Source organism: Coccomyxa subellipsoidea, assembly GCF_000258705.1.
Source record: "Coccomyxa subellipsoidea C-169, whole genome shotgun sequence".
NCBI classification, from domain to species: Eukaryota; Viridiplantae; Chlorophyta; class Trebouxiophyceae; family Coccomyxaceae; genus Coccomyxa; species Coccomyxa subellipsoidea.
Genome location: NW_005178031.1, coordinates 774,011 through 788,418, shown reverse-complemented (window position 1 = coordinate 788,418; position 14,408 = coordinate 774,011). Strand labels below are relative to the sequence as shown.

The 14,408-nt window shown below is 54.4% G+C and overlaps 4 protein-coding genes across 4 annotated transcripts; 2 read left to right on the top strand and 2 right to left on the bottom strand.

The window, feature by feature from the left end:
- Nucleotides 1-88: 88 nt before the first annotated feature.
- COCSUDRAFT_56670 (hypothetical protein) lies at nucleotides 89-5,142 on the bottom strand (the record flags this gene model as incomplete). The annotated part of the gene is made up of 9 exons (XM_005645941.1): nucleotides 89-156; nucleotides 361-2,275; nucleotides 2,475-2,582; nucleotides 2,801-2,883; nucleotides 3,124-3,747; nucleotides 3,966-4,159; nucleotides 4,369-4,550; nucleotides 4,748-4,939; nucleotides 5,056-5,142. The coding sequence occupies 9 exons, from the start codon at nucleotides 5,140-5,142 to the stop codon at nucleotides 89-91; spliced, it is 3,453 nt and encodes a 1,150-aa protein (XP_005645998.1).
- Nucleotides 5,143-6,458: 1,316 nt separating this feature from the next.
- Nucleotides 6,459-8,650, top strand: COCSUDRAFT_43180 (hypothetical protein; the record flags this gene model as incomplete). Its single annotated transcript, XM_005645940.1, has 5 exons — nucleotides 6,459-7,006; nucleotides 7,317-7,510; nucleotides 7,665-7,962; nucleotides 8,081-8,234; nucleotides 8,408-8,650. The coding sequence occupies 5 exons, from the start codon at nucleotides 6,459-6,461 to the stop codon at nucleotides 8,648-8,650; spliced, it is 1,437 nt and encodes a 478-aa protein (XP_005645997.1).
- Nucleotides 8,651-8,701: 51 nt separating this feature from the next.
- Nucleotides 8,702-10,434, bottom strand: COCSUDRAFT_48119 (hypothetical protein). The gene is made up of 6 exons (XM_005645939.1): nucleotides 10,323-10,434; nucleotides 9,999-10,076; nucleotides 9,698-9,830; nucleotides 9,300-9,349; nucleotides 9,155-9,181; nucleotides 8,702-8,913 (listed from the first exon to the last, which is right to left on the bottom strand). The coding sequence occupies exons 1-6, from the start codon at nucleotides 10,410-10,412 to the stop codon at nucleotides 8,896-8,898; spliced, it is 396 nt and encodes a 131-aa protein (XP_005645996.1). The 5' UTR covers nucleotides 10,413-10,434; the 3' UTR covers nucleotides 8,702-8,895.
- Nucleotides 10,435-11,313: 879 nt separating this feature from the next.
- Nucleotides 11,314-12,577, top strand: COCSUDRAFT_17599 (uridylate kinase; the record flags this gene model as incomplete). Its single annotated transcript, XM_005645938.1, has 5 exons — nucleotides 11,314-11,385; nucleotides 11,599-11,739; nucleotides 11,943-12,050; nucleotides 12,176-12,301; nucleotides 12,434-12,577. 5 exons carry the CDS (start codon nucleotides 11,314-11,316, stop codon nucleotides 12,575-12,577), a joined length of 591 nt encoding a protein of 196 aa, XP_005645995.1.
- Between the last annotated feature and the right edge of the window lie 1,831 nt (nucleotides 12,578-14,408).

The following is a 14,408-nucleotide window of genomic DNA, read 5'->3' as shown; positions in this document are numbered from 1 at the left end:
ACACCACGTGAACATATCGTTAGACCCTGCCGACTCTCCTGTGCAAGGCTGATCACAGAAGGAGCTGAATCGCTGCGGCGTGGCAAAGTCAAACGGGTAGCACCGCGGCTGCGACCTGCCACCCGTGAAAGAACGGCTGCGCTGGCTCCCTCCTGTCTAGAATACCATCGGAACACACTTCAGACACCCAAGCATCATGCAGCATGTAAACATCTCCTTCGCCGTAGAAAGCTTCACTCTCAGAAGGCGCCCTCCCTGACTCTTACACAAACTTCACAAAAGGCAGCGGCAAGCTGCACATGTCCCTAGCATAGAGTGTACATTTGCTTCAAGCGAGCCTGCGCAAAGAAAGTATCACACCTGACATGTGCTGAGTCTTGTTCGAGCTGGCAGCAGCCTCAAAGGAGGCCGTGAGGCTGCGGACACGGCTGGCCCCTAGGCACCCGGCTTCGAGCGGCGCCGGCATCAGCTGCGCAGCAGCGCCGCCCGCCGCAGACTGCACATCCCACGGCCCCACACCCATGCGCCCCTGCTGCAGCGGACCCCCCGGGCCTCCACTCCAAAACCCCTGCAGAGCCAGAGCATCTGCACCCTCTCGCCTCATGCGCCGCGGGCTGGGCAGTCGCTGTCCTGTGTCAGGTGCCTGGCAGGTGACCGCAGGTGCTGCCATGCAGTCGCTGGGAGGGCAGGCCATGATCGAGCGGCAGTCGACGCTGTGGAAGAGGCGCTTGCGCAGCCGCTCCCGGGATGAGTCATCCGCTGACTCATCGCCGGAGCAGCTGCCCTGCTCCGACGACCACCCGGAGCTCTGCGACAGCCGCGCGCCGCCGAGGCGACGCCGCTCAATGGGCGCCGTGGCCGCCGGGCGACCGTCCCGGGGCGCGCCCTCCTTCGCGAGGGTGATGGGGCTTGCGAGCGCGTCGGCATGCACAAAACCGCCACTGCCGGGGCCAAACGCTGCGCACACCATCGGAGCAATCTGCATTGATGGCGCCCCCGGGCTGCCCAAAAGGGCAGCCACCGCTGCCCGGGTCTGGCAGTCTCTGGGCTGCTGCAGTTCTGGAGCGTGCTTGCCCTGCGGCTCTTCATCCCATATGTTGCTGTCGACGGGCCATGCATCTGCTGATGCGCTGCCCACAGGCGACTGCAGACTGATGTCAGACGCCGCTGCAGACAGGTCAAGGTCATCTGCAGGCTGCAGCAAGCATGCTGAGGCGGTTGATGCTGCACCTTTTATGCTTGCAGCAGAGGTGAATGCGGTGGGCGGGCCTGCTGGACGACTGCAGGATGCAACTACCTCGGTGTAGCCTTCCGCCAGCGCTTCCTGATGAGCAGCCATTAGGCGTCCGCATCCACCGGGAGAGCCCGGGCTGTCCAATCCGCGCGCAGCGGCCCACTGCTGACCGAAGGAGGTCGGCTCAGGCAGCAGCATGGGGGCGATCCTGCTGGCAAAGGAGTCAGGCTTCCGTGCAGCTGCTGGGCTGTGGTACTGTGCGGCCGGAGGCTCCTGCTGAGGTGCATTGCAGCTGGCGGCAGCTGTGGCCTGCATGTGCTGCTCATCTGACTCGGTAGTCTCCATGGCGCAGCTCCCGATGCCAACTGGCGCATTGCTGCAGCAGCTGCTGCTCACCCACTCCAGCAGACCATCGTCATCTGGGTGCAGCACATCTACAAATCTCCCTGCATTCGTCGCTGCTGCATGCTGTGGGGGAACCCGGCTGGCCACGGGGCTGTCCGCTCCAGCGGCCGGCTTGCATGCACCACGCTCTAGCGCCAAGTCACCGGTAGCCTCTGCCGCCCATCGCCGGCTAGCCTGGCCGCTGACTGCCCCGCCATCCCCGCCCCAGGCCTGCAACGGCTCTGAGGCGTTGTCTGACTGGTCTGCACCGCTGATGTCCATCAGTGTGGCTCCAACAAGGGCTTCACTGACCTCCCTTGCTATGTCAGCCACCTGCGCAGCTGATCCAATGACCTCTGCTGCAGCTTGTGCATCTGTGAGCGGTGCCTGATTGCTGCCCTGTTCGCTCCCCAGCCGCTCATCGCAGACTGGTGGGCAAGGAACCTCCGCTGCATGTGCCGGCACCTGCCGCAGTGCGAGCTCCATGTTGGCAGCTGGTGGGAACTGTTCCTGTGCATTGGTGGCTGATGTGGCATTAGGGGCTGCTGCGCTTGCTGCTAGCGCCAGGGTGACCGAGTGCAGCTTGGACCTGAGGCTCTGCAGCTGCCACTGGTGGAAGGCCTGGCACAGCCGCCCTCGCTCCCTTGCCCCTTCGACCTGCAAGAAACTAATAAAATAATACTCCAGTATCACTTGTTTGATCTTGTGTGACAGCGCCCCTCAAATTTTGAGTTGAGACAGGAGCTTTGCTATGCAAAAACATTACAGACTGCCTGTGCATGACGTAAATTGCCATGTGAGTAGCAGCTATGGAAAGGGATTGCAAAGTCCAATATAACTTCATTTTTATGCGCACCTCCTGAGCCGCTTTGCTGAACAAGACCAAGCCCCTCCAGCTGCCAAAGAGCTGTCTCAGGCAGGCATGCTGCTGTGACTGGCTATGCATGCTCCAAGCCTGGAAAGCCTGCACAAAAAGTCACTATTTAATCTCACGCTGGCCAGCAGTAGTTCATCTGGGGACCGTATGGAGAATAAGAAAAGAGACAACAGTGAAGTCCAGAGCGGAATAACAAGTAGTTTCCCAAGAAGTCAAAAGCGAAGAAACCATGCAATGTATGGTAAAGGGGTTGGAACTGAAGGGCTCAAGACATGTTCCGTGCAAGATTTGCATGCGCTACACACCTGCAATGCCCTCCTGCACAGGTCCTCTGCATACAGCCGGCTGGATGCCTTTTCCTCAATCCTGGAGACTTTGTCAGGGGTATCTGACAGGCCAAGAAACAGGATGAAAAATAAGTGAAATTAAGAACAGAAATATGAGGTGCAATCACGTGCAAACAGCCTGCATGATAAATGAGAAAAGAGAAGGAGCAGCAAAGGTGGTCTGAGAAGAGCAGAACGTGAAAGAGGAACCAAATCAACAAACAAATCAGACAAAGAGCACAAAAAGGAATAAAATGAGAAAATACATTAGATAAGGGTCGGTGGTGGGACCCCTCCCTCACCTGTATGGCGTGTGGACGTCCTGAGGCCGCGCTGCGCCTCGACCCGCAGCAGCGCCGCCAGCCGCGCCTGCAGCGCCAGCTTGCGCCTCGCGTCTTGATCCCTCGGCCTCCCTCTGCCGCTGACAGCCGCGCTGGCCACTATCCCAGCAACACCACAGACACTGACCCTCTCCAATGCATGCTTGCTGTTGTGGCTGCTAGATACTGCAGCGACAGGCACGCCGTCGCACGGCCGTCCCGGGACCGCGCTGCTGGGCTGGCTTGGCGCGGTGCAGAGGTGGCCGGCGTCTTGATAAGGCGCGGCCGGCATGCCGGGCTCTGATTGGCCGGAGGCGGCCGCAGCCGGCGTGCGCATTTGCTGCAGCTGCACTGCCGGTGTAATGCTGTCTGTGTGTGCTGGGATGGCGTGGCTTGCGCTCCTCACGTCAACTGCCAGCGCCTCAGAGCTGCTGCCCATATCAATTGGACTGTGGCTGGATGCGCACTCACCCTCCACATAGCTGCTCGAGTGCGCTGAATCCGAGCTCGTGCACGATCTGTCCCCCTTGCCTTCCTCCAGTTCAGCCTCTACTACAGCTGCTGGCAGCCCATTGCTCTGCTGGACAACTGGCCTGCGCCCCCGCCCTGTCAATCACAATCAGAGTTGACCTCTGGAGGTCTCTGTATTGCAGAGTGCCATCAGGGGGTACTACATACAATTAAACAATACCACCCGAGTCCACTGCACCAGGAAGACGCTAAATACACATACGATGTGGAGTAATACCCTGACTGCGCAAATCAGGGGTATTCAGATATATAACACAGCAATGACATAATTTGTTATCCTGTGCCTGGCGGACCTGCAGTGAGGCGCGCCAGAGCAGCTGCTGGCGAGGAGGTGCGCTGCAGCTGCAGCTGGCGCTGCTTGCGCTCGGCCACCCGGGCCTGCAGCAGGTGCAGCAGCGGCGCCGATTGGCTGAGGGGCGCTCTGCGGACGCCAGCTGGGCTCCACGGCGGCTGCAGCGGCGATGCTGCCTCGCCGGATGCGCTGCTCCTAGCACGTGGAATTTTCCCCATCTCAGACACTCTCTATTGCTTGTTTTAAGCACATCTTTGGAGCAAGGTTTTGACTGTTGATACCCATGGGACAACATCAGTCACTGCCTGCCAATTCTTATGCAGTAGAATGATTGAGCTTGTTTGCATGCAGGGAAGAGTCCGCCATGAAATGCCTGCACTAACCTGCACATCATTACGCTGGACCTTTCTGCGGCTCTTCGCAGTGCGCTGGAAGCCACCCGCACGCCCCTGTACGTGTGTTGTTCCATACTCGTTGTGCTCGGCAGGGAACTCTCGCCGAATGGCACCAGGGCCAAAGGTGAATCGTCAGCAGGTGGCGTTGATGGCTCGCTATTGTCCAGGTCATGCCCAGCAGCACAGCCATTCTGATGCACAACCACCTGCACGATTTTATCTTGCTTTACAAATTGCCAAGTGCATATGAACGTTCCAGTGTGCGCATGAAAGTTTGAAAAGCTTCAAATCTATGCCTCAGATACCCTCCTGTACCGCACAGAAATCGCATTATTTCTGGCACGCCACACAACCATTACAAAGAGCAGAAGGTTGTCCAGAGTTGTACCTGGTCGCTTTCTGACTCTGCTCTGAAGCTGGTCTCGATGAGGAACAAGTCCTCTGAGGCGCCATGCTGCGAGTCTTCTCGCCACCCTATCGCCAGACGTCTCTCACTGTGATCGCAACTCCGCCAGGCAGCAAAGGCAGAACTGAGCAAGCAGTGCGTGCGAAGACCACGCGCCATTGCAGCACGGAACGTCTGCAGCAAAACAGAATAATACTCAGAAATGGGGCAAATTCAGCTGGCCCTCTGTGGTGCAGATTGCACTCCTGGCAGTGTGGCTGGGGGCTGTCAGACATGCTAGTGATGCGTACCTGTGCTTTGCGCTGCTGCACGTATGTGGACCATCGGCTCAGGGCCGCGGCCAGTGTTCCCATGTTCTTGCGCGTGTAGAAAAGCATGATCTGAACTGCTGCCGCGCATATACTGTCGCCTCTGCGCTTGCATGTTCATGTCAGTGTCCAACCTCGTCCTATTCCAACTCTCTGAATAGGACGTTTCATGTACGCAACATGTGCACAGCAAAAAAGGGGAGAGCCTGACCTCAGCATGACCTGGCGCCTCAACAGACGCAGGTGCAGCATTGCAGCATGCTCATGCACGTTATGCAGATTCACCTCAGGGCCCACTGTTGCAGAGAGGTACTCACACAGCCGCCATGTGCCTGCAGAAGAACATTTTGGTAATACAGTAGCTATGCTTGCAAAGTCCTGGAGCACCCAGACATCTGTATATAACGAGATGGAGCACTGTTTATCGCACCTGTGAGTCTCTCGTACAGCGCAAGTCTTGCTAGCGCTCCGGCAGCTCGATTCAAGAGACTCCATTGCTTCTGTGGAACAGTCCTTTGGCCGATTTGCCTATTTCCGAGAGAATTCATGTCGAGCATACATCTGGTTACTTTCCTGCAGATACACGGGCAACACACTTGTACATGCGGAAGGGAGACACAATCTAGGATTGTCCGATGAAATTTGGAATATACGTATGACGAATCTTTCGTTACCTTTCGAGGCGTGCGAAGAGGTTCTCTTTCAGTGCCAGAGGAGCAACAAGGGTCTGACTAAACGCTGCAAAATCCCCAGCTGCAGCCATTTCTAACTGTAGTTATGTGATAGTACTGGGTACTATCTGCTCAAGCCCGACCAGGACTGCAAGATACCTTTGCGAGATCTAGATTTCGCAATACACCAATCGGGCAACGTACTCATTGCATTGCCTCATTGGATGCCGACATGCAGCTAACACTCGGATAACTACCCTGTTCATTGTGATCTTGCAAATTCGGAGCCCATGCGTGCCAGGTTGGCACACAGCGTCAGAGAGGTAAGAGCAACGGAACATATCCACGGTCTCCGACGCGTACCTGCTAGCTGCCCCTCCAGACGAAGCTGCATCGATGAGGTGTTTGCAGCGTTTCACGCAGCCAGTGATTTGCAAACATGCGCCAGAAAGTCTCCAAATTGTTGCTATGAAGAGTTGCATCTGTTAGCATGATTTGATCATGCTCTGATGTGGCTTTGAGGAGCTGCGCTTGTGATGATCGAGGAATCCAGGACTGGAACTCTGGTCAACAAGCGGAAATTGAGTCGTAAATTGGTGAATCTAATTCTCAGATCTACGTATGTGCTACGTGCTGGCCACTTTTGCATTAATCCGATGGATTAATGCCACCTAAGTCAGTCTGGCTAGTCAAATTAATTACCACCCTGTCCAAATGCAGGTCTTCTTCGATCTGGAGGAGAGTGGCGGTGGCCAGGGTGTCGAGATCCTGATCAAGGCGGGGCCAGTCTTCACGGAAGAGCAGGTGCATGACCTGAGGGACACACTGAAGCTGGGGGATGTCGTGAAGGCATCCGGCCAGCTTGAGCATGCAGGCAGCCACATCCTGCACCTGACCAGCATCGTCGTGCTGGAGCGCTGGCGGGACACGAATCCCAAGCGCCACTTCATCCCAAGATGCCTGTCTCATGGGAGCGAAACAGCCAGCCCTGGCATGAGACCTGAAACTCAGCTAGCAGCAGCGGAGAGCACGCAGGCAGCAGAGGAGGCCTCTCAGACAGCACACCCCACACATGATCAAGGGGACGATGGGATTGCTCTGCAGCACAATGACGAGGCGCAGCTGATCGGGACGCAGCCGTCAAAGTTGCAGCTGTGCAAGTTTCACATCAATGGGCGCTGTGCCAAGGGCGCCAGCTGCCCCTTCCTGCATGTGGACGTGCATGCGGCGCCGAGGGTCCGGCAGGCATGGATCGCCGACAGGTCTGGACTTCATCCGATCCAGCTTTTTTATCATGTGACCGGTGCTGTGTCACAAGTCTGCGGACAAGGCCCTGCCAGAGAATATGAAACCGTTTCATATGTGATGTGATGTGATGTGACATCATGAAGGAGATGCCTCTTCCCCACAATTTGAGCGATTGGCATGTTTTGTACACTATAAAGACACATTGCTTTGGGACAAATTCTGTCGCAATGTCATGCATGCCATGCAGTGCTGTTCATGTGTCCTCGAGGAAGCCCTCAGCCTGTCTGTGAGTTCTACTTGGGCATGGCTTGGTTGCCTGTTCAGGCGGCAGCACCGGCACAGGATGGCGGCGCAGGCAGGGGACCCGCACGCGGGCGGAGCGCAGCGCAAGCGGCAGAGGGCGGCGATCTTCGCGCAGTGGCTTCTGGACACCTACGGCCGCGATGCGCTCAACCAGGGCTCAGGCACGCCTGCTTCCTGCGGCACCCGACCATTGTGGCATAGCCATAAACGCACCTGTGCACATTACCATCATCACCATTAATCTGTATGAGATGAAAAGAGGGCCAAGCATCCACCCTTGGCCGGTGAGGCCTGGGCTTGGACATATGCTGGCTCTGTCTGCAGGTCAAAGCATGGTTGAAGATTGTAAAAGATCATGCCCCTGTGCAGGCGTGCTGGACATTGCCGGAGGGTCGGGCTCGTTGTCGTTCTGCCTGCAGACAGTGCACGGCGTGCGCTGCACCACGATCGACCCGCGGCCGGCAAAGCTGTCGAAGGACGCGCACCGCCACCTGGCGCGCATCCGGGCGGAAGCTGCCGCTGAAGCTGCCGGCAGCTTCCGGTCCCTCCTGGACGCTGACGCCGCCTGCGAGAGCCTGTGGGGCTGCCTGGAAGAGGATGCCAGCAGCGCTGCAGATGACCTGAGCAAACTACATCTCAGCAATGGAATTCTAGAGCTGAGCAGCAGGTGCCTGTCTGACAGTCCCTGATTTATGTTTTGAAGGTGTCTCGTGACGTGGGTGCTATTCTGAGTTAGAAGTCAGTGTGTGCATGAGGCCAGCCTGAGGATTTTGGTTGGTGGTCAGGTCTGATCTGGCCCAGGATTCCCTTGAGGGGACCCTGCCAGATCACGTTGAGGCGGAGTTCAACGAGGAGCTCTGGGACGGGGGGCATGCAGCCCGGCTGCAAGCATCATCGTTAGTCATTGGTCTCCACCCTGATCAGGCACGCTTCTCATTTGTGTGCATGACTTTTGATAATTCAAGGAGTTGCTTTTTGGGGACCCCCACCATGGCCGATGGCTTGTGCCGGTATATCGAATTTTCTTGCTTGTACTGAGACCACTGGCATTCAAATGCTTTTGAGCTTTACATGGCTACCAGCTTGTGGATGGGTCTCTGCTGGTTGTGCAGGCTACGGACAGCATTGTGGAGTTTGCAGTGAAGCATGACAAGGCGTTTGCTGTGGTGCCGTGCTGTGTGTTTCCGCGCCTCTTCAAGCACAGACGCTTGAAAGGCACTTCCCCTGTCACATTGTATGCAGAGCTGGTTGAGTACCTCAGGCAGTTGGGAGGAGATGGTAGCCAGCTGGACCACTTGAAGTTTGAAGGCATGAATAAGGTTGTCTTCAGAATGCAAGGCCCCTTCTTACTGTAATGAAAGAATGCCAGGTGTTTTGTCTGTACTTGAATGCAGCATCCTCTATTTGCACTCTTTTATGTTACAAATCCACTTCATTCACCACATGTGGCACTCCACAAACCAAGTGTACTGCTGGAACAGTTTACATCACAGGATTTTCCCGAAAACGTAGAGCTGATTCCTATGAATAATCTTCTCAATGCACTGCTTCTGGGCAATTTGCCCCTTTCCATCTTGTGACGCTCATCGGGGTAGCTTCTTCAGAGTGCGCCAATGGCCTGCACATGACAGCAGATATGTCAAATCCTGTGCATAGTCACACCTGGTGAGGCAATCTATGCCGAATTTTTGACGGAATGCAGACACAAGAGAAGTTTGTGATATGAAGAGGGGCAGTGACAGACTGCCTACAAGGCCAATGAGCCTCAGGTGCTTCACAACAGGTCTCGAAATGGAATAATATTAATAATGTGACCGATGATTGATTGTTAGACGGCAAGTTAAAAGTCAGTCACACACCTTGAGGCCCAGGATGCTGCCAATGCCCTGCACAACACATTCAACAAACCTTTAAGATTGGCAGCGACTTCCTCACAACAAATCCCAGCTCGATAAAACAAGGGTTGAACCTCACGTAATGGATGCATTTTGAGTAGACACTCACCACGACGTGTCCAATGGTGCCCAGGTAGAGGACATCGGTGGCTGTGAAGCCTGCACACCAACACCGCCATTCATCAGTACTTCACCAAGCAAGACAGTTTGTTTGAGGGTCATGACAAATAAATCAGGTATTTACCTGACCGTTCTCATCATGCTAAGGTTCTTGGTGATGATGATGATAAAAAAATAGGGCAAAGTGTGGACAGCTACAAGTGGATCAACACCGATCCTTTGGGTGTGTGGGTGTCTAATGATGTGCACATCATCATCAGCCGTGCCATTTGTGAGCTGATTTGCACAAACACTGCTATTCGCCATTGTTCACCAAGCAAAACAGCGCGTGCACATCATCTGTTGCCATGTACATTCAAGAAGTTGGGATGCATCAGACAAGCGCACCGGCCGGGTCTCCGGTCTGGAGGCCGGAGTTGTTGGGAGACAGCTTCAGGCCTGGGGAAGCGAGTCTGTTGGCGCTGGGGGTCAGGCCAAAGCGCCCGGCTGCCAGGAAGATGGCAGTGGAGGAGCAGATAATCTGCACAGCACGCCATCCTCAGTCAGCGCCCATACACAGAGACATCGTGCACCGGTACAGGCCCTGCCACTCCTGAAGCAGTTCGATAGAATAGCATCCAGCATCCAATCAACAACATTATGGAATGTCAAGTTGACAGTCCTTAACTTCTCATGTCCAGAAGCTCACCAGGTTGGTGGTGGAGCCAATGAAGCCATCAGCGCGCACTGTGAGGTTGGAGCGCCTTGAGAGCCTAGGTGCGGCAATCTGCATTCCATCATGCCAGGTCATAAGAACAGGTACCGAAAGCCATTCTTTGAGATGTTCCAATGGCCCAAATTGAGCAGATAGTGAGCTACAAGCAGGCAGGCATCTGTCCTGCCCAGTAGCCCAATTTGCTCATGGCTCCCTGGGGGATCGCATCCAATCTATGTACACATTGCTCATAAACCTCCTCTCCGAGTCATCCAGCATGCATTGCTCGTCTCCTCCCCAGGCTTGCAGGGGCCTCACCTTGGCCGCTTGCACGGGCCGCAGGGACGGCCTCATGCCTGTGAAGCTGCGCACTGCGGAAGACTTCACGGACATGGTGGAGGACGCCATTCTTACAGTGCTTCCAAATGTAGTCGATCCTTCAATTCACTCTGAAACCAGCAGAGTCCCGACAAGATAAAATCCAGATTTCGTTTCCATTTACGGGGATTGTTGGCGGGACAGACTCTCCCGTAGCATTTTATTGGCGGAAATTCCACGGCGCCAATGCGCTGTCAAGAACATCCAAGACAAATTCTGGGAAACACAATTCATAATTTTCAAATCATAATTACTTCCTTGCTATTGGCACTTGTCTCCTGTTGAGAACTTTAAATTGTGGGTGGTGCTTATTGAGGGTTGCACCCTATTGTGAAGGTGCCAGGATGTCCTTCAGAGCGCGCTACCTGCAGCAAATAATTAGGCAGCTCAGATGGACGGCTTCTGAATGCAGCAGCAAGGTACAGCAGGCTGCTGATTTAAGATCTATGGCGTGTGCCTCTTGTCTGCCCGTTCAGTCCAAGGTGAGATCTTGTTTTATGGTCCCTTTGTTTGTATTGTAATCCCAAAAAGGGGGATCGTGCAGTGCACGCTTTGTATGTAACAATATTATTTTGTTAAAGCCATTGTGCTTGGGGTGCACAGCGAAGATATTGCCGTACCCCCTTTGTGGGGTTTTCATGCTGTTTGCCAACAGCCTGTTGTGCGTGCAGAGAATGCCGTGGTCGCACCTCGGCCTGGGATTTGCCGCAGCGGGCCTGGCATCGGTGGCCTTGCCCACTGAGGCAACATGCAATCCTTCTGCAGCTTCAGTAGACACAGCGGTGAGCATGCCTTCACCCTGTCACGCACTTGGCAATCAAACTCCTGCATGCGCAATTAGCTTATCCCAGAGTCTAGAGATAGTCAAATATGAGCTCTGAGCCGGTAGTGATTTCCCATGCAGGGTGGCATCAACCTGGCCAATGCAGGCATGCAGGCTGTGAAGGCAAAGCCGCAGGTCATCTTCGTGCTGGGCGGGCCTGGCAGCGGCAAGGGCACCCAGGTCCGCTAATCAGTATCCTTTGCAAGACAGTTCTGTGTGATCATGATTTGCAGATCGGTTTGTTGGCATGCAGGGAGATCCCATTTGATGAGTTGCACTCCATATGGTGCATCTGTCTCCAGTGCCAACGGTGGACGATTCAAGTAGCGGGGAAGTGCACAGACTAGGAATACTGGTGTGTATTGCTGCTGAGTGGTGGTGTGCTTTGCTGAGCAGTGTGCAAAGATGGTGGAGGAACTTGGTCTCCTGCACCTGAGTGCTGGGGATCTGCTGCGTGCTCACATGAAGTCTGGGACGCCGGACGGCAACATGGTGGCTGAGATGATCAAGCAAGGCCAGATTGTGCCCTCAAGGGTGTGTACTCCCTTCCTTTGTAATGCAAATATCAGATAATAACTTTGTTGCTTACTCAAATATATTCCCGATCGATAACCCGGGTAATATCCTGGCCCAACAAAAGAAACGAGCGGTTTTCGGCAGGTGGCTGGCACATAGACCTCTGGGACGTCCACAAGCTGCAGCAGCATCCTCTCACACGATCAATGCTGTCATTGCAGGTCACCATTAGCCTGCTAGAGGAAGCCATGCTGAAGGGAGGCAAGCAGCAGGTTCTCATAGACGGGTTCCCGCGCAATGAGGAGAACAGATCTGCCTTCGAGAGCCAGGTGTCTGGCTGGTTTCTTCTGCGCAAACACCTTGTTTCAACTTGAGCAAAGTGGTCTGCTGTCCTGCAGCCAAGATTCAATGCATCATCGAGGTTAGCTGAGCCATAATTTCTTGTGTAACGCAGACCGGCATTGAGCCAGAATTTGTGCTGTTCTTCGATTGCCCCGAGGCTGTCATGGAGCAGAGATTGCTGTCACGCCAGGCGGGCAGGACTGATGACAATATTGAGACCATCCGCAAGCGCTTCAAGGTTGGCCAGCAGCCTGCAAATGACCACCTTGCAATACATCGGCTTCCTTGAAGTCCCTGACGTTGCTTCTGCTATTATAAGTAATTCAGCACATAGTTAGATTTTGCATTGTCATGACATGATGGCTTGCAGGTGTTTGTGGACAGCAGCATGCCCATCATCAACTTCTACGAGCAGAAGGGAAAAGTGCGGAAGATCAATGCTGATCGCTCTCCAGACGAGGTGTATGCGGATGTGCAGCCGCTGGTCAGGGGGCTGCAGGCATCAAGCCTCTGATAGGTCACACTACCGCTGTGTCACTGAAGGGATTCTTACTGAAGGGATTCCCTTCAAGGAAACTTTGTTTATCAGACTCAGCTTGCATTGGATGCAACATTGCGCATATAAGTACTGTTTCACATTCCATCAGGCCACCGTGGATTGACTCCCGGATTGATGCGGCCGGGAATACTGTGGACGAACAGCAGCTGTATCTTCACATGAAATACGAAGAAACGATTATCTCAAGTACTGTTGCAGCTTTGTGAGCTTTGGGGCAATCCTGCAAGCAAGTTTGCAAGTCCCTGCATGTGGCTTCTACAAACTGTAATCTCTTAGTCACTGCATTATGCGGGTTGGCTTGATCGTTGCTTGCACAAGCCTTGCACAAGAGAAGCTATTTCAAACTCCTCTTAACAAATAGAAGAACCGGAATACTGAGCCATTCTTAGACGAGCTGGTATAGCAGAGTACGTCAGAAAGAAAGAGAAAGCATGGCCCACTTAGAGGCAGAGCTGGCGAGGTTCGAAGCGGAGCTTGCTGGTTCAAATGGTTTCCAGGTATGGTAATAGGAGAATAACTATAAGAATCTAATTTGATAAAAGATCTGGAGATTCATCGAGCAATTCGCAAAATGAATCTGACCTGTGAGATGTAAAAGGGGTATGCTGATTGAACATGATGCGATGGCAAGCAAGGAACCAGAAAATGCAAAACTTGGAAATTATATGCACAAGCAATAACGAGCCACCCAAAGGTCAGTTGCTGAAGAAATATGGGGTCTGCATCACCAGTCTCAATCTCGTGGTGATGACACGCAGGCTCAACCACCGCTCCCTGGGCCACCAGGAGTATCCTCTCAGCCACGTCCCGCCGCATTTCCACCACCACCGCACTTTCATGGTGAGCGTCCTGGAACTTGGCTCCAAACCCGATCTCAGATTACCCTCTTTTTTTCTGTCTAAGATCTTGCTTAGTGTCATCCAAGGCAGATTAATGCGATTGCTGGTGCAGGCTCCGCTCCATCCAACCTGCAAGCACCACCGGCATCTCTGCACATGCCACCTGCTGCCCAGGTAAACTCTGAGCCTCCTGCTGAGAATTATGTGACCCAGAAAAGGCTCTGCCGCTGCTTTTCGCACGGATCACATGCATGAGTGAGAATGTAGACCAACAAAATCTCAGAATGATCAGAAGGAGGCGCCACTTGCAAGCTGCTGATGTTTGTGTGCAGCTGCCACCACCGCCACAACAGGCTGGCCCAGCATACCCACCACCAGGCGCAACGCATTTGCCACCTCCCGCAGCAGCCTACGCACCCCAACCTTACCAGGCCCCACAGCACAGCTACGCGCCACCCAGGCCTGTGGCTCAGCAGGTCAGCCCGATTGCTGCCCCGTTCCCAGTCATGAAACTTCTTTCTCGGCCTCTTCATTGCATCTGGTCCTTCACCTGATAATGCACACCGCTGTCATCTGCTGTGCTCCAGAAAAGAAGCAGGAAGGTGTCCTTTTGCTGAGTGATATTAACTTTAAGTGTTGAAATTTTGCTTCTTGGGGTGCAGCCGATGCCCTCCAACTACTATGCAGCGCCCCAGTACCCGCAGTACGCGTCAGCGGCCAGCGGCGCTCCAGCAGGACCGATGCCGGTCTACGCATCGGCCGCGGGTCCATCCGGCGGCGCCCACTCGCAGCACGATGCACTGGCTGGAGTGAAGGTGCTGCTACATCTTCTGCACATGCATATCAAGTTCTTAATTGTGTTGGCTTGAAGTTCTGAAGCGGTGCTGTTGCTGAAGCGGTGTCCCAAAATGCTTATGCAATCTGCGGCTGTGCTGTGAGACTCCAAA

Excerpts from the sequence above, each read along its gene's own strand:
- COCSUDRAFT_48119 (XM_005645939.1), bottom strand. The coding sequence starts at position 10,412 with ATGGCGTCCTCCACCATGTCCGTGAAGTCTTCCGCAGTGCGCAGCTTC. Across the intron at positions 10,077-10,322 it reads GGCCCGTGCAAGCGGCCAAG|ATTGCCGCACCTAGGCTCTC; the intron begins GTGAGGCCCCTG and ends GATGGAATGCAG. Across the intron at positions 9,350-9,697 it reads CCAGACCGGAGACCCGGCCG|GCTTCACAGCCACCGATGTC; the intron begins GTGCGCTTGTCT and ends GTTGGTGTGCAG.